This window comes from Dendrobates tinctorius, unplaced genomic scaffold (assembly GCF_039654945.1).
Source record: "Dendrobates tinctorius isolate UK_male_01 unplaced genomic scaffold, ASM3965494v1 ptg000083l, whole genome shotgun sequence".
Classification (NCBI taxonomy): Eukaryota; Metazoa; Chordata; class Amphibia; order Anura; family Dendrobatidae; genus Dendrobates; species Dendrobates tinctorius.
In genome coordinates, this window is record NW_027361751.1 from 26,370,878 (window position 1) to 26,398,444 (window position 27,567).

The 27,567-nt window shown below is 45.0% G+C and overlaps 1 protein-coding gene across 2 annotated transcripts in view; it reads right to left on the reverse strand.

Annotated features, from left to right (window-relative positions):
• Nucleotides 1-484: 484 nt before the first annotated feature.
• Nucleotides 485-27,567, reverse strand: part of RNF180 (ring finger protein 180) — a 244,887-nt gene continuing 217,804 nt past the window's right edge. For both annotated transcript variants that reach the window (XM_073584256.1, XM_073584255.1), the window contains exons 6-7: nucleotides 14,843-14,968; nucleotides 485-814 (exon numbers count right to left, since the gene is read on the reverse strand). In XM_073584256.1, coding sequence (XP_073440357.1) covers nucleotides 621-814; nucleotides 14,843-14,968 — 320 coding nt within the window. In that variant the 3' untranslated portion in view covers nucleotides 485-620. The remainder of the gene's footprint in view (nucleotides 815-14,842; nucleotides 14,969-27,567) is intronic.

Sequence of the window (27,567 nt, forward strand, 5' to 3'; positions counted from 1 at the left end):
TGAGTTTAAAAATGCAGACACTGCTATTTTTTAGAACGGCCCAATATTCTGTATTTTGGTTAGTGTTTGTCAAATATATAATGGCAAAGTGTAATTTGTCATGTGCTGTTCACACCTGGTTTTAAGATTTTCTAAGGGCTAGAGGCTTTTACATTGTGTCCTGAAAAAGCCTCTAGATCATAGATCATAGAATTCAAAGAGGGTGTACTTAGTTTTTTCTCATGACTGTGTGTCACAACATTTCTTCTATTTGCTTGTACTATTGATTTGTGTTTGTTGAAATAACAGTGACCATTTAAGGAGTAAACCAGGTAAATTATAATAAATCACTTGAATAAATGGGCCGTCTGAGTAACACATGGAGCGCTGGGTCCCTCTGACCCCATTAGAATCACTAAGCTGCATTCACATGGCGCATACTGGTCCCGACATATTAAAATAAATTTTCTAAACATCCCTTTCAATTCTGCTGAATCAACCCGAGTTCAAGCAAAGCAATATTTTATTATCTGAGAATATCCCTAATGCTTTTTGTTGCTATACATTTGCAAATATACAGAGCAGTATGGACACTTTTGCAGCTAGAACAGTTTTTTATTATGGCTAGCAGATATGTTGTCCTAAAATGAGAGAAAGAAAAAATAGCACAAAAGACAAAATGTAATGAATCCAATGACCCAGTTCACTGAGTAAATGTATATAATGATCATGTCCAGGTCAAATCTCCAACCACGGCTCTCATCTTCAAAGTCAAGTCTGTGTTCCCCATGTAGAAACTGCCTTCTTCCTACTGGATCTATGCGTCTCCTGAAATCTACAATGGAGCATAATTGTAGTCATAAAAAGTACTGGCGAACAAAAATAAAAAAAAATTATGAAAACGATATATTACATTTATAAGGCACTGTTCATAACATATACACTGAGAAAATCTTGCGACATTTACTTCAAATGCATAGCCTTGATGTATGCAAATGTGTCCTTACTTAAAGGGACCCTATCACCAGGTTTTACCCATATAAAGTAAAAGCCCCACATTTAAGTCTTCTGCAATATAAGATTCCACTTTTCGCAGACCTATAATAATACCAATTATAATTCTCTCACGCAGTATGCTAATCGGCGCGGTCTGGCCCAATGGGTGTCGCTGGTCTGTGGCTAGGACCTCCTCTCTCCATGTAATCTCCTTTCTTGATGATCGTGGATGACATCCTCTACGTCATCCACCAAGCACTCTCTGCCCTCTTAAGTGTAGAACAAAGTCCTGTAATGCACATACCATGGTGCCGGTGTTAGTCAGGTCCCATAGAATAGCGTGAGGCGTGCCTGTGCTGATCTGTATATCTACTGAATGGGGGCAAGTTTTGCAGCACTAGGTGGATGATGTAGTAGACACCATCCATGCTTAGCCAGACAGGAAGGCTGGCTATTGCAGGTAGAGAGGAGACGTCAATCCGTGACCAGCAACACTCATGGGCCTGAACCACTGGATAGGTGATAAGTTATTGATCAGTAGGGGTCAGACTGCTAGGACCATCACTGATCAACAGAGCTTTTGTTCCCAATTAGGAGAGGCAGTGCACATTTTCAGCTGCCACTTCATTCATTCACTCACTCATTCATTCATTCCTAATGGAGCTGCTGAGTTCTGCGCTCGGCATTTTTCCCACAGCCCTGCAAAGAATGCGTAAAACAGTGGTCAAGAATGTGCTCTAACGGGGATAATAGCGCCCTGTGCTGCTGATCGGTGAGGATCCCTTTAGGGGAGATAAGCTTTTGTGACATATGTGTTCTGAATCATGATAACCTTTGTGTTATTTGTATGTTAAAAATAATGATGTACAATAATAGATTATATTGTGGTACCATGTTAGCCAGAAAAATCGATCTGAATACTTTTCCGCCCAATGATGACAAAAGTATTCTCAAAGTGATACCTTTATTGGCTAACCAGAAAACAATATGTTTGCAAGCTTTCAGAGCACAGAGGCTCCTTCTTCAGGCAAGATAACAAATGGATTAATAAGAAAAAAGCACAACATTTAAGGTGCAAATTGCCTCTTCAGAAAGAAAGAGGACTTTTACTCTACAGCGCCACCTATTGGTAGTAGCGATCCTACAAGTCACAATCAACCCTTTAACGAGTCTTGTAGTATGACTTAGGATACAAGCCAACATTTAAGGGATACTACAGTAGGACATTTGTGGGAGGTGTGATGCCTCCTAAAGATAAGTCAAGAAAATCGAATTAGCATTTTCTTACAAATGGAGAGGCAGTGGGAATGATGTTCTTAGTTATCTGGAGTCCTTCTGGTGGAAGTGTGAACTGTGTCCACACAGCGGACCCAGTTTGTAAGATGGTACCTTAAGGCAAATGTATCTGGAGGAAAGCCACACCTTGTCACCAGGGAGATACGGAGGAATGTCCATGCGCCTTTTGTCAGCGTGTAGTTTCATCCTGTCACGTGCTTTCTCAAGAGCATAGAATCATAGAATCATAGAATCGTAGAGTTGGAAGGGACCTCCTGGGCCATCTGGTCCAACCCCCTGCTCAAAGCAGGATTCGCTAAATCATCCCAGTCAGATGTCTGTCCAGCCTCTGTTTGAAGACTTCCGTTGAAGGAGAACTCACCACTTCTCGTGGCAGCCTGTTCCACTCGTTGATCACTCTAACTGTCAAAAAGTTTTTTCTAATATCTAATCTGTGTCTCCTCCCATTCAGTTTCATCCCATTGCTTCTAGTCTTTCCTCGTGCAAATGAGAATAAAGTTGATCCTTCTAAAATGTGACAGCCCTTTAGATATTTGTAGACAGCTATTAAGTCTTCTCTCAGTCTTCTCTTTTGCAAACTAAACATTCCCAAATCCTGCAACCTTTCCTCATAAGACAGGGTTTGCAGACCGGTCACCATTCTGGTCGCTCTTTTCTGAACTTGCTCCAGTTTGTTGATGTCTTTTTTAAAATGTGGTGCCCAAAACTGGACACAATATTCCAGATGAGGTCTGACCAGAGGAGTAGAGGGAAATAATGACTTCACGTGATCTAGACTGTATGCTTCTGCTAATACATCCTAGAATTGCATTTGCCTTTTTTGCTGCTGCATCACACTGTTGACTCATATTCAGTCTGTGATCTATTAGTATACCCAAATCTTTTTCACATGTGCTGTCACTTAGCCCTATTCCTCCCATTCTATATCTGCTTTTTTCATTTTTATTGCCCAGATGTAGTACTTTGCATTTCTCCCTGTTAAAAACCATTCTGTTAGTTGCTGCCCACTTCTCCAGTTTATTTAAATCTTTTTGAATCCTCTCTCTCTCTTCTCTAGTATTAGCTATCCCTCCTAGCTTTGTGTCATCAGCAAATTTAATCAGTTTACCCTCAATTCCTTCATCTAAATCATTGATAAAGATGTTGAACAATACAGGGCCCAGGACAGAGCCCTGTGGTACCCCACTTGAGACATTCTTCCAACTGGATGTGCAGCCATTTATGACCACTCTTTGGGTCCGATCACTAAGCCAGTTATGAATCCACCTAACAGTTGCCTTGTCCATTCCATACTTAGTCATTTTTTCAATAAGGATTGTATGAGAGACTTTGTCAAATGCTTTGCTGAAGTCAAGATATACTATATCTACAGCATTTCCTTGATCCACCCAATCAGTGATACCATCATAGAAGGAAATTAAGTTAGTCTGACATGACTTATTAGTTACAAACCCATGCTGACTCTGTTTAATCACTTCATTCTTATCCAGGTATTGACTTACATGTTGTTTAATAATTTGTTCGAAGATCTTTCCTGGTATAGAAGTCAGACTCACCGGCCTATAGTTGCCTGGGTCCACCTTCTTCCCCTTTTTGAAGATAGGAACAACATTTGCTCTTATCCAGTCTTCTGGCACTTCTCCTGTTCTCCAAGAATTTTCAAAGATTATGGAGAGGGGTTCAAAAATTTCTTCTGCTATCTCCTTCAGTACTCTTGGGTGTAATTCATCTGGACCTGGAGACTTGAATTCATTTAGGTTAGCTAAGTGTTTCCTCACTATCTTTCTGTTTATAGATATCCTGGATTCTTCTATTCCCTTAATAGGACAGTGAATAACAGTTGATGTTACATTTCCTTTCTGAGAGAAAACAGATGCAAAATAGGAATTTAAAAGTTCAGCCTTCTCAACATCCTGTCTTACCATTTCATCATTTTCATCCTGTAAAAATCCTATAGCATCTTTGACTTTTCTTTTACTTTTGACATATCCCCAAAATCCTTTAATATTGCTTTTGACATCTCTTGCAAGCCTCAATTCATTTTCAGCTTTAGCTAATCTGATTTGTGCCCTGCAGGTTCTGCAGACAGCATTATATTCTTCTTTAGATATGCCTCCCTCTTTCCATTTTATAAACATTTTTTTCTTCCTTTTTAGCATGTGCTTAAGTTCTGTGTTTATCCATCCTGGTTTCCTTAAATGCTTCCTATTCTTCCCTCTTTTCGGAATTGTTAACAACTGTGCTTTGAGAATTTCATTTTTCAAGATTTCCCATCCTTCCTGGACATTTTTGTCTTTCAGGATATCCAGCCATTGGATCCCTCCAATTCTCTTTCTGAATCCCTTAAAATCTGCCTTTCTGAAATCTAACCTTGACGTCTGAGTCTTCACAGGTCTTCCGCCTCTAGTTATCCAAAATTCTAAAATAGCATGGTCGCTACCTCCTAGGGTCCCAGCCACTTTTACCTCCTCAACCATTTCCTCCCTGTTTATAAGGATTAGATCCAAGGTAGCAGTTCCCCTTGTTTTCTCCCTTACCTTTTGGAAGATAAAGTTGTCAGCAAGAGAGGATAAGAATTTCCTTGACCTGTTAGTTTTGCCTGAGAGAGATTCCCAACAAATGTCTGGATAGTTGAAATCTCCCATGACAACTATGTCATATTTTTTGGAGAACTTGGCCATTTGATGCATAAAAAGTTCATCCATATCTTCAGCTTGCACAGGCGGCCTGTAGTAAATGCCTACAATGGTGTCCTTTCCATTGTTCTGTCCTTGTATTCTTACCCAAACAGTTTCCACAGAACTCCCAGTCTCTGAAGCTTCAATCTCTGTGCAGATATACGCGTTTCTAACATACAATGCGACACCCCCTCCTCGTTTATCAAGTCTGTTTCTTGCAAAGAAGTTGTATCCTTCTAGTCTTGTATTCCAATCATGTGTATTGTCCCACCAAGTTTCAGTGATTCCAATGACATCATATTTCTTTTCCTGTGTTAGTAGTTCCAATTCTCCTTGTTTGTTGCCCATGCTTTGTGCATTAGTATAGAAACATTTTAGTTTGTGATTGGTTTCTCTTTCTCCAATATTTTTATTAATTAGATTCTTTCGTCTTTGTTCTTCCTTTCCACTTCTAATAGCAGAGTTCTCAATAGCATTTGTCAGGTGTATGGCTTTTTCTGGTCTTTTGCTTCCCTTCCCATGTTGTTCTAGTTTAAAGCTCTCCTTACAAGTGTAGCAAGGCGACTTCCAAATACATGCTTTCCAGTCTTCGTAAGGTGCACCCCATCTCTAGCAAGTAGTCCATCATATAAGTAGTTCACTCCGTGATCCAGAAATCCAAATCGTTGCTGACGGCACCATCGACGTAGCCAGTTGTTCACCTGCAGAATCTTATTCCACCTCCTTGTTCCTTGGCCATCCACTGGGAGGATGGAAGAGAAGACCACCTGCGCTCCCAGTTCTTTCACTTTCTTGCCTAAGTCTTCAAAGTCTCTGCAGATGGTTTCCAGGTCGTTTCTTGCTGTGTCATTTGTCCCCACATGTAGTAGCAGGAATGGGTAGTCATCTGTAGGTCTGAAGAGTCCTGATATCCTGTCAGACACATCTTTAATTTTTGCACCTGGAAGACAGCACATTTCTCTTGAAGTTATATCCGGTCTGCAGATAGCGGCCTCTGTTCCTCTCAACAGGGAATCCCCCATGACCACCACTCTCCGTTTCTTCTTCACAACATTTTTCTTTCTCCATCCAGGAGGACTCTGAAGGCGTACAAGGTTGCTGTTTGTTGGCAAAGTCTTATCCTGATGTATTTCTTCATCGTTTTCCTGCGTGAGAGCCTGGTACTGGTTTCTGAGCAGTATGGGTGCTGACTGCCTCCTGATCCTCCTGCTTCTCTGGGTCACATGTCTCCATTCCTCTGTTTCTTCAGGTGCACTTCGAATTTCTTCTCTTTCTGTAACATGAAGAGATAATTCTGCTCTGTCCAAGAACTCTTCACCTTCCTTAATGATCTTCAACGTAGCTAACCTCTCTTCGAGATTTTGCAACTTTTCCTCCAACAGGGACACAAGCTTGCATTTGTGGCATGTGAAGTTTGGCTTTTCCACTGGTAAATCTGTGAACATGTAGCAAGAAATGCAGCTCACCAAATGGCTCCTGGCCTCTTCCATCTTCCAGCTTTGGTCTCCTGCCATACCCTGGAGAACTTCATGGACAGAGTCGGCCGCAGGCACCCCCAAGACAGGAAGTACCAGTAGAGGCACACTGGGATGCTGTCCGTAGACGATGAAGAAGGGAGACTTTGTGGATGATTCACTGGAGTGGTTATTGTTGGCAAACTCAGCAGAAGGGAGTAGACTGACCCAGTCGTTCTTATGAACATTTGAAAAGTGCCAGAGGTAGAATGTAAGGATTTGGTTGGTATGCTCCACCTGCCCATTAGTTTGGGGGTGATAGGCGGAAAAAGTCCAGTGTCACCTTCATAAGTACACAAAGAGCTCTCCAAAACCGGGAAGTGAATTAAACCCCTCTGTCTGACACGATGTGCAGAAGGAAGCCATGAATTCTGAAGATGTGTGAAATGAAGATCTTCGCCATTTCAGGAGCAGAGGGTAGACCGGGAAGAGGAATAAAATGGGCCATCTTCGAGAATCGGTCTACAACCACTAGGATCACAGTACAGCCGGAGGAACGAGGCAGAACGGTAATGAAATCCTTGGCTATGTGCTGCCATGGAGCCGACGGTGCAGGAAGCGGGAGCAGAAGAGCGGAGAGTGGTTGTCTGGGTACCTTGTTCTGGGCGCAGGAAGGACAAGAAGCCACAGTCTTTGACATCCTGGGAAGTGGATGGCCACCAACAGTAGTGGGATATCAGGTAAAAAGTCTTCTTGACACCAACGTGGCCGGCAATCTTGGACGAATGCCCCCAGTTTAACACTTGTTTTCGGTTGTTCTCAACCACAAAAGGTTCTTCCTGGAGGTATTGTGGTTAACTTGATAGGAGCCATGATAATTACCCGGGCGGGTCGATGATATGAGCAGGTTCCTCTTCAGTATCAGTCGACTGGAAAGACCTTGATAACTCATCTGCTTTAACGTTTTTATCGCTGGGCCGAAAATGGAGTTCAAAGTCAAAGCGGGCGAAGGACAAAGACCACCTGGCTTGCCGGGGATTGAGCCTTTGTGCAGACTGGATGTATGCCAGGTTCTTATGGTCCGTGAAGATCTTGAATGGATGCATGGCACCCTCCAGTAAGTATCTCCATTCCTCCAAGGCCAACTTAATGGCCAAAAGCTCTTTGTCGCCAATGGAGTAGCTTCGCTCAGTCAGGAAGAATACTTTAGAAAAGAAGCCACAGGTGACTAGGAGTCCAGAAGAAGACTTCTGCAGAAGAACTGCACCGGCCCCGGTAGAGGATGCGTCCACCTCGAGAGTGAGAGATTTACTAACCTCAGGACGATGAAGCGCTGGAGCAGAGGCGAAGGCTTGCTTCAAGGACTGGAAAGCGTCTTCTGCCTCAGGGTGCCAAGCATTCGGGTTAGCTCCTTTGCAGATGAGGGATGCGATAGGCCGAACCAATGAAGATAAATGGGGAACAAACTGCCGATAGTAGTTCGCAAAGCCAAGAAGCATTGGATTGCCTTCACTCCATGGGGCCGTGGCCAGTCGAGAATGGCAGACACTTTTGCCGGTTCCATGCATAGACCAGAGTCCGAGATAATGTACCCAAAAATGGCAAGGACGTCTGTTCGAAGACACATTTCTCGAGCTTGGCATAAAGGCCGTTCTCCCTCAAGCGCACATTTTTCCTGTGGGCAGACAGATCTGGAGAAAAAATGAGGATATCATCCAGGTAGACTACCACGCAGGAGTACAGCATATCCCGGGGAAGACATCATTCATGAACTCCTGAAATACCGCTGGGGCATTGATCAGAGGCCGAAGGGCATGACCAAGTACTCGTAGTGACCATCATGGGTGTTAAAGGCGGTCTTCCACTCGTCACCAGAACTATTACGGATCAAGTTGTAGGCCCCACAAAGATCCAACTTGGTGAAAATTCGTGCTCCTCTTAACCAGTCAAAGAGTTCTGGGATCAGTGGCAGTGGGTACTTGTTCTTGAACATGATGTCATTCAGCCCACGGTAGTCTATGCAGGGACGGAGGGAGTCGTCCTTTTTGACAAAGAAAAATCCTGCTCCTGCGGGTGAGTAGGACTTATGGATGAAACCTCTGGCTAGGTTCTCTTGGATATACTCCGACATAGCTTGGGTTTCAGCAGGAGATAGCGGGTATATTCTACCCCTGGGTGGGGTAGAGCCAGGAATGAGGTCAATTGGACAGTCGTATGGTCGATGTGGAGGCAGTGTCTCGGCATCCTTCTTGTCAAAGACATCTGCAAAAGACCAGTAAGTCGACAGCAGACCTGTAGGTGCCTAGGACAGACAGGTAGAGTTCATCGGATGGAGAGACAGCAGGCACTTCTTCTGACAGGATGGTCCTCAACGGAGTATATCACCCGACCGCCAGTCCAGGATTGGCTCATGAGTCCGTAACCAAGGGAGACCAAGAAGAAGCCTGTGGGACATAGTCGACAAGACATGGAAGGAGATCTTCTCTCGGTGCAAGGCTCCAATCTGCATCTCAATTTCTTCAGTGATGTGGGTAACAGTCTCCTGCAAGAGTTTACCATCGACCGAAGCAAACATCCGAGGAGTCTCCAGGGATCTGACAGGAATCCGGTAATTTTTAACCGCCTCGAGCCTAATAAAGTTCCCTGCTGCACCTAAGTCTATATAAGCCTCTTCAGAATAACGCTTGGAGTCCAAATTCAGCAGAACAGACACGATCAGGAGAGGAGAGGAATCACGTACACCAAGAGAGGCCTCTCCTACCACTCCTAGGCAGAGAAGTTTCCTGGTTTCTCGGAACAGGAGCGAAGGAGATGAGAAGGACTCCCACAGTAAGACAGAGTCCTTGAGTGAACCTCTCTTTGCAACGCCGTTCGGCCATCTTGAAACGGTCCACCAGCATAGGCTCAGAAGCGAGGGCCGCAGAAGAAGGCATGGGTCACGAATGAGGAGGACTGCAAGTAGACGGAGGGAGACGAGGGAATGTTCTCTTTCTGTCTGCCTCACAGATACGCTCTTGGAAGCGCAGATCAATGCGTGTCACAAGAGAGATCGGATCCTCTAAAGAGGTGGGGGTATCCCGGCCTGCCAGTTCGTCTTTGATCCGACTGGACAGGCCACGTCAAAAGGCCCCTACGAGGGCCTCGTTGTTCCAAGCTATTTCGGAGGACAAGCTGCGAAAACGGATGGCATATTGTCCTATTGATAGAGTACCCTGATGGAGGTTAAAGAGGGACTCGGTGGTGGAAGCCAGATGACCCAGCACGTCAAACACCTTGCGTATGGTGTTCAAAAAGGTGGAAAGCAGAGAGACGAGTGGATCATCACGCTCCCAGAGGGGATTCAGCCATGCTAACGCCTCCGCCTCCAAGTGTGAAACCATAATGGATATTTTAGCACGATCAGTGGGATAGTGCTGCGGTAAGTGCTCAAAATGTAACCGGCAGAGGTTCAAAAACCCCCCAACACAATTTGGGATCACCACTATATCAGGGTGGTTTGCATAGACGGGGTAACAAGTGCAAGGCTGAGGAAGAAACAGAGGCAATAGATTGTAAAGAAAGGAGCCGGTTATCTACCAACGCCATTTAGTTGAGGATATGGGCCTAGGTGTCGCGTTGCTGAGTGAGTGGCCAACTGGGAAGTACTCCCAGGGTCAGTGGACTGAATGGCCAACAAACGGGACTCCATAGATTTCAGAAAGGCCATAATCCTAGTTTGATTAGAGGACTGTATGGCCGACAAACGGGACTCCATAGATTTCTGAGAGGACACAATCCTAGTCTGACTCTCCCATAGGAACACCAGTTCCTTTTGGGTGAAGGCCGTGGTAACAGCGGGGTCCGTGGCCTGATTATACTGTGATGACTCCTAGAGTGGACCCTCTGGGTCATGGCACCAACCCTCCCTGGGCGAGCTGACCTAGTGAGGACCACCCCCTATACAGGGAGTGTCAGGGGCAAGCCCAAGGGGGTAAGGTATCACGACTGCTGGCAGCAGGTGACCGGCTCACGGGAGACACGAGTGAGAGTGTATAGCAACAGGGAATGTGCAAAGCATGGACACAGGGACACGCAGGGTACAGGACAGTACAGGGCAAGTGTACGGAAGCACAGAGAGTACAGGACAATACAAGGCATGTACACGGGAGTGCGCTAGATACAGAATAGTGCAAGGCGGGTACACGAGGTCTTGTATGGCATGCACAGACAAGCATGATCGGGTTCGAGCAAAGCAGGGCGCGTGCAAAGGAGCATGCCAGAGTACAGAGTTAGACAGACCACAGAGCAGAGGCAGAGCATGTGCAAAGACGCACAATAGAGCACAGAGCAGAGTGTATGAATGGAGCACAAGTCAGAGTTCAGGAACAGAGCACAAGGAAGAGTACAGGAACAGAGCGCAAGGCAGAGGACCCGAATACAGTGCACAACCAGGCAAGGACCAAGCAGACCAAGCCAGGAAGCACAACAATAATCAGTCACCTCCCATAGGATGAGGTAGCCTGATATAGCACATGAGCACTTGGACTTCCAGGTCAGGTCCTCCAGGACCATAGAGAGGAACAGACTGGAGACAGAGCTGAGAAGAGTGCGCGTTCGCACCAAGAACATTGCGCAGCCATGGAACTAGGTACGAGAGGTGTGCGTGCGCACCCGACGGAAGCCCCGGAGCGGCCGCGGTACCGGAAATGGTGATGTTGGGCCCGCGGTCCCGCCCCCAGGTGAGAGTAGCGTGACAGAAAAGTTAACCCCTAAAATGACCAGACCGGGAACATGGAGAGACAGGACTCAAAACCTTGTCTGGATCTTGACATTCACTTTTTGAATTGCAGAACTGAAATAAAATTAACATTTTGATGATATTCTAACTTTGCAAGAAGCACCTGCACTATTGCCACATGTCATGGCCCAATATAGGCAATGGATACTTTTGCCTTAACTTTGAGGTTGTATGTTGAGAAGAACTTGTCACCAGTTTTATACCTTATGAACCACGCCCATGACCTTCTAAAGCATGCAAATGGGCAAATCCAGACAGCATTCAGTGTCGCCCCTGTCCTTAAAACACCACTTCTTGCATCTTGATGGAAGTGGATGAAGTCTTCTACGCCAACTACACAGCGCTCAAGTCACAGACCTGCACTGGTGTACCTCATTCTTCCCTATTTAACAGGGAGCTGATGACGTGGAAGTGAAGCATTATATGACTTCGCTCCGCCATACGGTATAGTGAAGTGTACTTGTGCAGGTCTCGGTTTCAACTGAATAGGCTCGAGACTTTGAGCACTATGTGGATGATGTAGGCTATGTCATCCACTTCCATCAAGATGCATGAGGTGGCATTTGAAGGGACTGGGGCAGCGTTGATCACTATCTGTATTTGTCCCTTGGACTGGAATGTGCAATTTACATGAAGCGTGGGACATGAACAAAACACTTTTTCATTATGCAGGGACACCTATGAGGGTATTAAGTGTTTGTCTGATTTACAGTGCTATGAAAAAGTAGTCTTACCCCATGAACTTTTCTACAGTTTTTCATGTTATACCGATAAACTTAAATTTATTTTATTGGGAATTTATGTGATATACAAAACACAAAGTAGTAAATATTTGTGAAGTGTCTGATACCCTTATAAAATCCTGAGTGAACAATTGCCTCCAGAAGTCACATAATTAGTAAATCGATTCCATCTGCGTGTAATTACAGCTGTTCTGTGAAGATCTCAGAAGTTTGTTTGAAAACATTAGTGATCAAACAGTGTCATGAATACCAAGGAATACACCAGACAGGTTAGGGATAAAGATGTGGAGAAGAGTAAAGCAGGGTTAGGTTTTAAAAAAATATCCCAAGCTTTGAACATCTCAGAGTACTGTTCAATCCATCATTCAAAAATGGAAGAAATATTGCACAACTGCAAACCTACCGATACATGGCCATCACCTAAACTGACATCCCAAGCAAGGAAAGCATTAATTAGAGATGCAGCCAAGCGGCTATGGGTCACTTTGGGGGAGCTACAGAGATCCACAACTCAGACTGGAGAATGTTTCCACAGGACAACTATTATTCATATATGCCACGAATCTGGCCTTTATGGAAGAAAAAAAAAAAGAGACATTTTTTAAAGCAAGCCATAAAAAGTCCTGTTTGCAGTTTGCAAAAATCCATGTATTCGACACAGCAAGTATGTGGAAGAAGGTGCTTTGGTCAGATCAGATAAAAACAGAAATGTCTGAGCTAATTGCAAAATACTGGGCTCTAATGGGTAACATTTCTCCTTGTGGAGAGAGACAAGCTAGGCTTAGTATGTGAAAATCAGGAGACTTATGCGCCATGCATGCTCCTCTGGGAAACTAAATATGCAAATTGCCTCTTTAGACAGGAAAAGGACTAGAACTCTTTTGCCACCTATTGGAAGTAGCAATCTTAATGGTCAATATCAGTCATTTAACAAACCTTGGCATATGACTTAGAATTAAATTCAAACCTGAATTTCAATTTGCAAACATGGTGTCTCGGGGTATTGCCTTCATCAGTGCAAAGTATGAGATCTAATTTGGCTAGGGGAGAATCTTAAGACTGGAATCTAATGGGTAACGTTTCTCCTTGTGGAGAGTGATAAGTGCAGGAAAGCAAAGAATGCAGATTACCCTGAAAACACCATAACCACCGTCAAACATGGTGGTGGCAGCATCATGTTGTGGGACTGCTTTTCTTCAGCAGGAACAGGAAAGCTAGTCAGAATTCATGGGAAAATGTATGGAGCTACATACAGAGCAATCATGGAGGAAAACCTATTAGAGGCTGCAAAAGACTGGAAACTGGCTCGCAAGTTCATATTCCAGCTAGGCAACTAACCTAAATCTATTACAATGGAGTGGTTTAGATGAAAGCATATTCATGTGTTTGAATGACCCAGTCGAAGTCCAGACGTAAATCACACTGAGAATCTGTGATAAGACTTGAAAATGTCGGTTCACAGATGCTCTCCAATATCACTTACCGAGAGGTAGTTTGAAAAGAAGGGCAAAATATGCAGCTTCTAGATGTGTAAAAGTTGTAGAGTCACACCCCAAAAATACTTGCAGGAGTAATTGCAGCCAAAGGTGGTGCTAATAAGTATTTACTCTGTGGCACAGAAAACAAATGCTTGTCACAATTTACAGATATACAGTATATTTTTCAAATATTTAGAAAACCTTGTATCATTTCCTTTACACTTCACAAATACTAGCTGCTTTGTGTATTGTGTGAAATCCCAATAAAATACATTTAAGTAATTGGTGATAAACTGCATATTCCTTTCTCCAGCTGCAGCAAACTCTAGCTTAGCATTTTCTACTGTCACATCTACTCCATTACTTACTCTTGTAATATCTGCTTCTGTCTATAGGCGCCACCACATTCATTCTTTGAGTGGCACTGGTGATGGAGGACACTTCGGAACCAGAAGCTCTGGGCGGTGCAAGTTCTGTCCAGCTGCTAAGATTAGTGTGGCTGGGACCTGCAGTGACGTTTAGTCTGGCCATATGGGTGCTTGTACTGACCAGCTGGAGTAATCAGCTGGAAACTGCCAGATATAGCTTTGTTTTCCTCTAGTTCAGTCCTGTCTTGTGTATTTGCTTTCTAATTTGACCTCTGCATGTTTACTAACTACTCTTGTGTCTTCAGATTTGATGCTTTTTCTGCCCTCGTGGTTTGGACCCGGCTACCTGAACACTCTTGGCATCTGCGCCATTGGTCAAGAGCTAGCTCCAATGCCCCAACCCACGGAACCCGGTGTAAGTCCATAATCCTAACAGGGATTAAAGGGTTAAGGCTAGGACAGCCTTTGGGATCTTAGCATCTTGTGCTAAGCCTGTCCTTGATAGCAACTGAGAGCCACATCTACTAATTTAACCTTACAAGGTGTTTAGCAGACAACAGGTACATTGAGCTTTATTTTTAATTTTGTCATGAACTTCCACAACAAATTTTGAGGTCCAGGCATCTTGTTTATTCATTTGATGGGGAGCAGGTGTGACCTCAGACTGTCTAGCGAGGCAGCAAGGTGCCTATAAAAAAAAAGTTGGAGAAGCCCTGCCATAGACAACTAAATGGTAGCACAAATGGGCAGCTATAGCTTCACTCCAATAGAGAATTTTAGCCTCTCACTATTGGGATTGATGCAGAGTCATAGTGGTCGCCTCCCACCCCACCAATCTTTTGGTTGGCTGATAAATTTTAATAATGAGAATAACCCATTTTTATGGGGATGCGTGACAAAAGCTCAATGTATCTGAGCCAAAACATTGGCATTTTTCAAATGGACAAATACAATTTTGAACGTTTTCAGTGTATATACTATGGCATGCTACTTACGTTTTTTGGATTCTTTAGATAGATGGATAAATAGGTAGATAAATATCTTATATAACTTTAAACACTTTAAAGTCTTACCTCCAAAGACTCCGAATAGTCTGTTGCAGTTGGGCAGAGGCCATTTTGCACAATTTTCTCTTTGAAAACTTTGCTTTCTTTTAAGATAGTCATTTGGAAAGAATGCAACAGAACATTTGCTGAGATCTGTAATTAAACAGATAGAAATGAGGTCATGTTCCAAAGTAATACCGTTATACAATCTGCTGGCAGCCAGCACCACCAAGACTTGATGATTCAGCACTATTCTGTATAACAGTGCATTTAGTATGGTCGCATAAATTGTATTTAACGAATATGACACGCTTTAAAAGCAGTATATCACACCGGCTTTAGCAAACTATTTTTATTTCACGTTTAACCCAATGTTGCTTGTGCAGTATTTGGTTCACTTCAGAGTATTACCACCATGATCAGTCTATGCATGACCTTCACCATCAAAATGAAATAATCTGAACTGTCTTCATCACATCATGCTCCATCATCTAAGATCCATTGGAACGATACCAACAATCAAAGATACGTTCAGAGCAGATTGGCAAAAAATCTAAAAACAGAGCCACAATAACAGAATTAACAGCCATCAGTTTTCATCTAGGCAAGACCAAAGCTGGAGATAGATTTTGGATAGCTGTTGGCTGTCAATTATTTTTTCCAAACACCCAAGATTAATGCAAGCTCTGCTTGAAGCCAAGTAGCAAAGTTGTAATCTCTACTGTGCCATGCACTTTACCGTCATGTAATATGGACAGATGATGCAAAAGTGGAAACTCGGGTTCCATAATGGATTGTGCAGAAAATGCATGGCTTCACAGTGCCAAACGGTGTCAGTAAAGTCAAGTGGGAATTTATCATTCCCTTGATGCTAAGGGCAGTAGTATATTCTTTAAAAAAGTGGTTGAGTCTTAGCAAAAGCGAGCATGGGCAATCGCCACTGATGCAAATTGTATTGAAAATCCATTCCAGTTCAAACCCGGCGTAGATTTTAATTTCTGACCACAATCAGAGCTAATGTGGAATTAATTTATTAAGAGGGGAACTCAAAACTCCCTTCAAAGAATACCACCTATTCCTAATAGCCTTCTTGTCACAATGGATGTTCAAGCACTCTATACGAATATATCTCATGATCGAGGCATAGAGGCTGTAGACCAATTCCTTTCCAATGATGCATTATTGCCCTCTCTTCAAAGGGAATTTCTAAAAAATGCTATTCGTTTTGTGCGTAATAATAATGTATTTTCTTTTGAACATTCCTTCTTTTGCTGTGCGATGGGAACGAGATTCGCCCCCAGTTATGCAAATCTCTTCAATGGGGCATTTGAATCTCTCTTCATCGCGCAGTCCGACCTGGCATTGGGCAAAATAGCCTTTTATCGACGCTTTATAGATGATCTGTTCATTATCTGGACCGCCACAGAGGAGGAAGCTCTTGAATTCATCCGCAATCTAAATTTGAATGCCTGGAGCCTCCGCTTCACAGCTAATATCTCCACTACGTCCATCCAATTCCTGGACCTGTGGTACATGTTGACAAATTGGGACGGTTTTTCACCACCACACATTTTAAAGAAGTAGACGTTAACAGCTACCTCAGATTCAGCAGTGGTCATCTACCCAAGTGGATTCAGAACATTCCATATGGGCAATATTTACGTATACGAAAAAATTGCACAGAGGATACTGACTTTATTGAGGAGGCAAAAGTTTTGAAACAGCGGTTTCAGCAGAAAGGGTACCCTAAAAAAATTGGTCCAAAATGCATTCCTGAGAGCCAAATCTTTCACACAGACTGTATAAGCAAGATTATGAGTAATAAAACCACTTGTTCTTCTGGTACAGATCTAGGTAGATGGAGTTTCATTACCACTTTCAACCAATCCTATGGGTTGATTAAGAAGCTCCTTACCAAATACTGGTTCATCCTGAAAGGGGACCCTGTTTTGGCCAAGCATATTCCCCCCCGATCTAGAACAGTATTCCGCAGAAACAGCATGTTACGGAATCTTGTTGCACCAAGCAACACCACCTTGAGTTCAGGCTCCCTATCCTCTCTCCCAATTTCTCTGAACCCTGGTTGCTATGCATGTAGAGCCCCCAAATGTCTTTGCTGCACCTCCATTTTAAATGGGGTACATGAATTTAAATCCAACACTACAGGTACCTCATATTTTCATGTTAACTGTCAATCCATTTTTGTGGTATACTTGATTGAATGTGGTTGCGGCCTGCAGTACGTAGGTCGAACCATACAAACGATGCATGCTAAATTGAACAAGCATCGACAGAATATCCGAAATGGCTTTCTCCTGCACAGCCTTTCTAATCATTTTTTAACTGTGCATCAAAAAAAAAAATCCAAAAACTTTGAAACTAACGATTATTGACCACATACCTGATACCGTGGCTGATCGCTGAACGGTTTAATCAATAGAGAAAGCTTTAGGATATTCAAGCTTGACACACTTGCCCCTGAAGGTCTGAATTTAACTATTGATAAAGTGACCAGATAACTTTATTTGCCTTTTTATCATCAGTGCGTTTTACTTAGATACCATTGTTTACATGCTTTTATTATTAATATGGGTTCTCGCTTTTTTATTGGTCCTTTTACTGGTCTAATAACCTGTTAATAATTTTATTTATTTTTATCTAGATTTATTTTATTGCTCCTTTTTGCATATTTTATGCATTTAAAACTTGATTAACTTTATCTCTCGTTTTATATAGGTTGTTTTTATCTCCTTTTTGATTATAATATATGATGTCATCCCGTCGTAACATGTGACTATCATAACATGTGACTGTTTTGACTGTTGTGACTGGCTGCTTCCCATTTAAATACCCCATCCCCTATGTCATTAATAAACTTCCACCTGATGAAGATGGATCCTCCGTCGAAATGCGCTGTGGTTCAAACCCATCTCTTGTCTGAGTCTCTTTCCTGCGCTCCTAAGACCGTTTTCCATTTTCTCATCATTATGCTTTATGGCTCAGTTGGGAATTCTAGTTTGAATCCCATTTTACGGTGATTCAGATGGAAACCCCAACCAAAGACATGGACGCAAAGCAAAAACCTAATGTAAACCCAGTCTAAGATGATATATAACACTTTTTGACTACCTTTTCACATGAGTGGAAATAAACACATTAGTGAGCGAGTATACTCGTTCCTCCAGGTTTTTCCAAGCATGCTCGGGTGTCTTCCGAGTATTTGGCGTGCTCGGAGATTTAGTTTCTGTCAACGCAGCTGCATGATTTGTGGCTGCTGGACAGTCTGAATACATGTAGAAATTCCCTAACAAATAGGCAATCCACACATGTATACAGGCTGTCCAGCAGCCACAAATCATACAGCTGCGTTGACAGAAACTAAATCTCCGAGTACGACAAAATACTCGGAGGACACCCGAGCATGTGCGGGAAAACCCGAGTAACGAGCATACTCGCTCATCACTAATTGCTATCTGATTTTGCAAGGTCCTATCAGTCACTACTGGCCTGATTTACATTAAGTCTCCATTTACACTGCACTATTATTGTGAGTGAGCATTCCTAAAAAAGCTTGTTCACGATAAAAGTGCAGTCAAAACAGTCTACCGATGACCTGACTTTCGTCAGCTAAACACCTCATTCGCTGAGTGAAATGATCTTTTGTGCTGCATAATGGATCATCGGTCTCAGCAGCATATCATCTTATGTAAACAAGCCTAGTGCTGCCGACAAAAATGGCAGTCTATGTGCACTGAACGATCTATTACCGATGTGGAGAAAGGCCCCATCACACACAGCGAGATCGCTGTGTGTGATGGGGATCAGCATCCGCCCCCCCCGCCGGGGATCGCTGATCGTGCTCGATCGTCCTGGGCCATTTTTTGATCGCTGGTCTCCTTCTGGCCAGCACAGATTGCTGCGTGAGGCAGGGAGAGAAAAGCGATCAGCGACGCTGGATTCTAATGTAAACAGCGGGTATCCAGGAGCCGCGGCTCTTAGATACCCTATGTTTACATTAGAAACCAGCTTGCTCGCTGTTCCTGATCACTGGAAGGGCTGTCTATGTGACAGCTCGCCAGTAGAGTTGAGCGAAACGGGTCGAAAAAATTCAAAAGTCGCCGACTTTTGGCAAAGTCGGGTTTCATGAAACGAAACCCGACCCTAGGATGAGGTCGGCCACGAGGTCGGCGACTTACGCGCCAAAGTCGCGTTTCAAAAGTTTGTTTTGCGCTCTTTTTCAGCCAATCAGGATCCACGGACACTGTGGGCAACGTGATGACATAGGCACGGGTCACCACCATCTTTCAGAAGGGCATGCAAGTGATTGGCTTGCTTTGGTGGGCGTCACAGGGGGTATAAAAGGGCGTGCACGCCGACCGCCATCTTACTTCTGCCGATCTTAGTATAGGGAGAGGTTGCTGCTGATTCTGTAGGGAGAGCGTTAGGCAGGGAAGAAGACAAAAAAACTGCTTCTGCTGCTAGCGATTTGGCCTGCACAACACACCAGTCACTGTGTGTGCAGTGCAAGGGGAGGCTATATAGTGGTGTATCAGTGGTGTTGGTTGTTGGGCTGCCTTTTAAGGCTTCCTGACAGGCTGGCATTGCTGTTTACCCACTGCTCCGCAAACTGCTTTTTTAAAAGCAATCCCAATTTTTTTTTTTTGTCCTGCTGAGAAGAAAAAAAAACTGCTTCTGCTGCTAGCAATTTGGCCTGCACAACACACCAGTCACTGTGTGTGCAGTGCAAGGGGAGGCTATATAGTGGTGTATCAGTGGTGTTGGTTGTTGGGCTGCCTTCTAAGGCTTCCTGACAGGCTGGCATTGCTGTTTACCCACTGCTCCGCAAACTGCTTTTTTAAAAGCAATCCAATCTCCCTTATCCTCTAGTCACTTTTGTCACAGCTGTGCCATCGAGCCTGTCACATAGCGCTCAGATATTCATTGGGCCTCACACAATCCAAAAGTGTCCAGTGTCCAAAAGTGTGTGCAGAGATTCAAAATCTCCCTTATCCTCTAGTCACTTTTGTCACAGCTGTGCCATCGAGCCTGTCACATAGCGCTCAGATATCAGTGGGCCTCACACAATCCAAAAGTGTCCACTGTCCACAAGTGTGTGCAGAAATTCAAAATCTCCCTTATCCTCTAGTCACTTTTGTCACAGCTGTGCCATCGAGCCTGTCACATAGCGCTCAGATATCAGTGGGCCTCACACAATCCAAAAGTGTCCACTGTCCACAAGTGTGTGCAGAAATTCAAAATCTCCCTTATCCTCTAGTCACTTTTGTCACAGCAGTGCCATCGAGCCTGTCACATAGCGCTCAGATATCAGTGGGCCTCACACAATCCAAAAGTGTCCAGTGTCCAAAAGTGTGTGCAGATATTCAAAATCTCCCTTATCCTCTAGTCACTTTTGTCACAGCAGTGCCATCGAGCCTGTCACATAGCGCTCAGATATCAGTGGGCCTCACACAATCCAAAAGTGTCCAGTGTCCAAAAGTGTGTGCAGATATTCAAAATCTCCCTTATCCTCTAGTCACTTTTGTCACAGCAGTGCCATCGAGCCTGTCACATAGCGCTCAGATATCAGTGGGCCTCACACAATCCAAAAGTGTCCAGTGTCCAAAAGTGTGTGCAGATATTCAAAATCTCCCTTATCCTCTAGTCACTTTTGTCACAGCTGTGCCATCGAGCCTGTCACATAGCGCTCAGATATCAGTGGGCCTCACACAATCCAAAAGTGTCCAGTGTCCAAAAGTGTGTGCAGAAATTCAAAATCTCCCTTATCCTCTAGTCACTTTTGTCACAGCAGTGCCATCGAGCCTGTCACATAGCGCTCAGATATCAGTGGGCCTCACACAATCCAAAAGTGTCCAGTGTCCAAAAGTGTGTGCAGATATTCAAAATCTCCCTTATCCTCTAGTCACTTTTGTCACAGCAGTGCCATCGAGCCTGTCACATAGCGCTCAGATATCAGTGGGCCTCACACAATCCAAAAGTGTCCACTGTCCACAAGTGTGTGCAGATATTCAAAATCTCCCTTATCCTCTAGTCACTTTTGTCACAGCAGTGCCATCGAGCCTGTCACATAGCACTCAGATATCAGTGGGCCTCACACAATCCAAAAGTGTCCAGTGTCCAAAAGTGTGTGCAGAAATTCAAAATCTCCCCTGTCCTATAGACACCTTGTACCTTGTTTTACATTACTATATAGTTTGTTGGATTTTGTCTACATTTCTACCAAAAATGAGGAAGGCTGGTGGAAGAGGCCGTGGAATTGGGCGGGGGTTGGCAGCTGGTAATGATGGTGTTGGTGGTGGATCTGATGGTAGTGGCAAGAGCAAAATAGGACCGAATGCAGGAGGTGCTGACCCTGCGTCATCGTCTGGCTACATAAGGCCTCGAACGCTTAGTTTTCTAGGAGTTGGCAAACCGCTTTTAAAGCCAGAGCATCAGGAAAAAGTTTTGTCTTACATTGCTGACTCAGCCTCCAGCTCTATCGCCTCCTCTTCTTCAGTTGTAAAAAGTAAAAGCACTGAGTCGTCATTGGAGGCTCATGTTCATGAACCACACCTTTCCTTGTGTCCTTCACCCCAACCAAGATTGAAGGATGACGCAGGCCATACTACTGATTACTCCATGGAGCTGTTTTCACATACCATGCCTGGATTATGAAGTCAAATGGTGAATTACCCAGGCCAAGATGAATCTGACATGGAGTGCACTGATGCACAGCCGCTGATGGATGATTCTGCTGGTACATTCACTCAGAGCACTACATTGTCCTCGCAGTGTACAGAGCCAGATTCTGACCCTGATGAGACTCAGGTGCCCCTTCCCGCACACTATACCACCATACACGGTGACACAGAGGAAGGTGCACATGACATAGAAGAGGAGGTGATGGATGACCCAGTTGTTGACCCAGATTGGCATCCATTGGGGGAAGAGGGTGCTGCTTCCAATAGCTCAGATGAGGAGCATCCACAGCAGACATCGACATCGCAACAGCTGTTATCTGGCAGGCCCGGAGCACTCCAAAGACAGGTTCCAAACAACAAAAGAGTTGCTGGACAGCTTGTCCAGAGGGTCAAAAGATCAAAGCGTGCTAGGCCGCAAAATGTCTTCCAAAGTAGGAAGAGTGCAGTGTGGCACTTTTTTGAACAAAATCCTCATGATCAGGCCAAGGTTATCTGTAAGAAGTGCGCAAAGACCTTTAGTCGAGGGAAAAATCTGAAAAATTTGAATACCAGTTGCATGCTTAGACATTTAACCAGCATGCACTTGCAAGCGTGGACACAACACCAAACCTCAAGTGCCACATGTGCAACTGATCACAACGAAGGTAGTCAGCAACGCTACATTGTTTCCCCCACTGTAAGCCCACCGGTTAGCACAGCAACAAATGTTGAGGTGTCGTTGCAAGACCACAGCAGTCAGGGAATCCCACTGTTATATCAACGAAAGACTGATTCTAGGCCATCAGAAAGAACACCAACTCCATCACCATCATCAACCCTCTCTCAGTCCGCCCTGTCCACCGCTACTTCCACCATATGCAGCTCTCAAGTCCAGCTCACCCTCCCAGACACTATGAGTAGGTCAAGAAAGTTCTCAGTCTCTCATCCGCGTACACTGGGTTTGAACGCCCACATTGCCAAACTAATCTCGTTTGAGATGATGCCCTTTCGGTTGGTGGAAAGCGCAGCTTTCCGCGAACTCATGGCCTATGCAGTACCACGCTATGACCTACCCAGTCGCCACTTCTTCTCTCGCAAAGCCATCCCAGCCCTCCACCATCATGTGAAAGACCGCATTGTCCATGCACTCAAGCAGTCAGTGAGCGGAAAGGTGCACCTCACAACTGATGCATGGTCCAGTCGGCATGGCCAGGGCCGTTACGTGTCCATCACTGCGCACTGGGTTAATGTGGTGGATGCAGGGTCCACAGGGGACAGCGGTGGTGGGACAGTGCTGCCTAGCCCACGGTATAGGAAACAGTTGGCTGTAGGCGTTCGACCCTCCTCCTCCTCCTCCAGAAGCGAAAGCTCGTCCACAGAGCGCAGTCGTACGAGCACTCCATCTGCAGCTGCCACTCTTGCACACGATGTGTCCCCCTATCGAGCAGCTAGTGGAAAGCGTCAGCAGGCTGTGTTGCAGATGATGTGTTTGGGCGACAGACACACCGCCGAGGTGCTGGCCGAGTACTTGAAGCGACAAACTGAGTCATGGCTGGGCAGTGTACATCTTGAGGCAGGCAAGGTAGTTAGTGATAACGGCCGTAATTTTGTGGCAGCCATAGCCCTTTCAAAACTCAGCCACATACCTTGCTTGGCTCACACCTTGAACCTGGTGGTGCAGTGCTTCCTCAAAAATTATCCGGAGTTAACAGCCCTGCTCCAGAAGGTGCGAAGACTGTGCGCGCACATCCGCCGGTCGCCTGTACACTCCGTTCGTATGCAGAAGCTGCAGCGATTGCTCCACCTTCCCAACCACCGCCTCATTATCGACATTGCAACAAGGTGGAACTCCACCCTGCACATGGTGGAGCGGCTGTGTGAGCAGAGGCAGGCCATAATGCATTTGTGGGAGGATACACGGCCAGGCACTTTGAGAGCAGACATGGAGTTGACAGGTGTGCAGTGGTCGAAGCTGAAAGACCTTTGTAAAGTCCTTCAGTGTTTTGAGGAATGCACACGGCTGGTAAGCGCAGACGACGCCATCCTAAGCATGAGCATCCCACTTATGCGTCTGCTCATGCAAACTTTGACGCACCTTAAGGAGCAGGCGTCTGCAGCCAATGTTGATGAGGAGGAAGAGGAGGAGGGAATCCTTGATGACATTCAGCCATTGTCTGCTCAGGGACCTCTCCTGGACGAGGTGGAGGAAGAAGAGGAGGAGGAGGATGATGATGGGGATGATTACTTAGGGGAGGAGGATGCATCTCGTGGGGCAAGTGAAAATGTTGGCGTGGCAAGGTCTGGTACAGGGTTTGTGCGTGACTGGAGGGATGTGGATTTGCCAGAAAGTGCTCCTCCACCCAGCACTCGCAGTGCATCATTGACACCGGGAACATTGGCCCACATGTCAGATTATGCCTTGCGGATCCTAAAAAGGGACCCCCGCATTGCCAAAATGATGAACGATGACGACTACTGGTTGGCCAGCATCCTGGATCCACGCTATAAAGGCAAATTACAAAACATCATGCCACAGGAGAACCTTGACCTAATATTGGCTAAACAACAAGCAACTCTGGTAAATCGGTTGCTTGAGGCATTCCCAGCACACAGCAGCGGTGATGGTTCTCACACGAGCCGTACGGGCCGGGGGCAGCTTGGCAGAGGTGTTCGTGGTGCACACAGCAGAAGTGGCGTTGGAGACAGGGGTTTCATGACAATGTTGTGGACTGATTTTTCAAATACCGCTCACACAACTGGTAATACTGCATCGATGGAAAGTGACAGGAGACAGCAGTTGTCAACTATGGTTACAAACTACTTTTCCTCCCATATCGATGTTCTCCCACACAGGTCATTCCCCTTTGACTATTGGGCCGCTAAACTGGACACCTGGCCTGAATTGGCCCAATATGCCTTACAGGAGCTCGCTTGCCCAGCTGCAAGTGTGCTATCGGAAAGAATCTTCAGTGCAGCTGGATCAATCCTGACAGAAAAAAGGACCCGTCTGTCAACCCAAAATGTGTATAACAGGGAGAAATGCAAAGTACTACATCTGGGCAATAAAAATGAAAAAAGCATATATAGAATGGGAGGAATAGGGCTAAGTGACAGCACATGTGAAAAAGACTTGGGTATACTAATAGATCACAGACTGAATATGAGTCAACAGTGTGATGCAGCAGCAAAAAAGGCAAATGCAATTCTAGGATGTATTAACAGAAGCATACAGTCTAGATCACGTGAAGTCATTATTTCCCTCTACTCCTCTTTGGTCAGACCTCATCTGGAATATTGTGTCCAGTTTTGGGCACCACATTTTAAAAAAGACATCAACAAGCTGGAGCAAGTTCAGAAAAGAGCGACCAGAATGGTGACCGGTCTGCAAACCCTGTCTTATGAGGAAAGGTTGCAGGATTTGGGAATGTTTAGTTTGCAAAAGAGAAGACTGAGAGGAGACTTAATAGCTGTCTACAAATATCTAAAGGGCTGTCACATTGTAGAAGGATCAACTTTATTCTCATTTGCACAAGGAAAGACTAGAAGCAATGGGATGAAACTGAATGGGAAGAGACACAGATTAGATATTAGAAAAAACTTTTTGACAGTTAGAGTGATCAATGAGTGGAACAGGCTGCCACGAGAAGTGGTGAGTTCTCCTTCAATGGAAGTCTTCAAACAGAGGCTGGACAGACATCTGACTGGGATGATTTAGCGAATCCTGCTTTGAGCAGGGGGTTGGACCAGATGGCCCAGGAGGTCCCTTCCAACTCGACGATTCTATGATTCTATGATCTAACCTTCATTAAAATGAACCACGCATGGGTTTCCAAGGATTTTGTCCCACCTTCCCCTGATGACACATAGGGTGACAGAAAAATGGCTTGCTTTGGTCCACCTCTTCCTGGTACTTCACCTATTTCGCCTTTTGCATCAGCTGAATGTCCAACATCAACATATGCCACTTTCTAAAACTCCCTAACTGTGCTGCCTCCCCCCCATGGCCGGGGTCACCACCTAGCGCACGACACCGTGCGAGTGCCGTTGCCCTGGACAGGTGGGTAGGCCGACTCTTGGGCGCGGGCACTGGCACAGGGTCCCTCATAGTGCAATCAAGTGTCTCTGACGGTGGTGGTGCACACCCGCCGTCAGACACACCGCTGTACTATGAGGGGCCCAGTGCCAGTACCGACACCCACGAGTGGGCCCCCCTTGCTTGGGCAGGGCCCCAGCATTTGCAATCTTTACCTCTCCCTGCTCCTCCGCTGTGTAATCTGGGCCGTCAAATCCATACTGTGCCTGACACCGTCTGAGCCTGCCTCCTGAGACATATATTTTGAATGTGTACGCTATCCATACATGTTATCCAGGGATACGGTACCCTTTCTAACCTTTGTGCAATCACGTGCAATCCATACTGGGCCTAACACCGTCTGAGCCTGCCTCATGCTGTATAGACATATATTTTGAATGTGTACGCTATCCATACATGTTATCCAGGGATACGGTACCCTTTCTAACTTTTGTGCAATCACTTGCAATCCATACTGGGCCTAACACCGTCTGAGCCTGCCTCATGCTGTATAGACATATATTTTGAATGTGTACGCTATCCATACATGTTATCCAGGGATACGGTACCCTTTCTAACCTTTGTGCAATCACGTGCAATCCATACTGGGCCTAACACCGTCTGAGCCTGCCTCCTGAGACATATATTTTGAATGTGTACGCTATCCATACATGTCATCCGGGGATACGGTACCCTTTCTAACCTTTGTGCAATCACGTGCAATCCATACTGGGCCTAACACCGTCTGAGCCTGCCTCATGCTGTATAGACATATATTTTGAATGTGTACTCTATCCATACATGTTATCCGGGGATACGGTACCCTTTCTAACCTTTGTGCAATCACGTGCAATCCATACTGGGCCTAACACCGTCTGAGCCTGCCTCATGCTGTATAGACATATATTTTGAATGTGTACGCTATCCATACATGTTATCCGGGGATACGGTACTCTTTCTAACCTTTGTGCAATCACGTGCAATCCATACTGGGCCTAACACCGTCTGAGCCTGCCTCCTGAGACATATATTTTGAATGTGTACGCTATCCATACATGTTATCCAGGGATACGGTACCCTTTCTAACCTTTGTGCAATCACGTGCAATCCATACTGGGCCTAACACCGTCTGAGCCTGCCTCATGCTGTATAGACATATATTTTGAATGTGTACGCTATCCATACATGTTATCTGGGGATACGGTACCCTTTCTAACCTTTGTGCAATCACGTGCAATCCATACTGGGCCTAACATCGTCTGAGCCTGCCTCATGCTGTATAGACATATATTTTGAATGTGTACGCTATCCATACATGTTATCCAGGGATACGGTACCCTTTCTAACCTTTGTGCAATCACGTGCAATCCATACTGGGCCTAACACCGTCTGAGCCTGCCTCATGCTGTATAGACATATATTTTGAATGTGTACGCTATCCATACATGTTATCCAGGGATACGGTACCCTTTCTAACCTTTGTGCAATCACGTGCAATCCATACTGGGCCTAACACCGTCTGAGCCTGCCTCCTGAGACATATATTTTGAATGTGTACGCTATCCATACATGTTATCCAGGGATACGGTACCCTTTCTAACCTTTGTGCAATCACGTGCAATCCATACTGGGCCTAACACCGTCTGAGCCTGCCTCATGCTGTATAGACATATATTTTGAATGTGTACGCTATCCATACATGTTATCCGGGGATACGGTACCCTTTCTAACCTTTGTGCAATCACGTGCAATCCATACTGGGCCTAACACCGTCTGAGCCTGCCTCATGCTGTATAGACATATATTTTGAATGTGTACGCTATCCATACATGTTATCCAGGGATACGGTACCCTTTCTAACCTTTGTGCAATCACGTGCAATCCATACTGGGCCTAACACCGTCTGAGCCTGCCTCATGCTGTATAGACATATATTTTGAATGTGTACGCTATCCATACATGTTATCCAGGGATACAGTACCCTTTCTAACCTTTGTGCAATC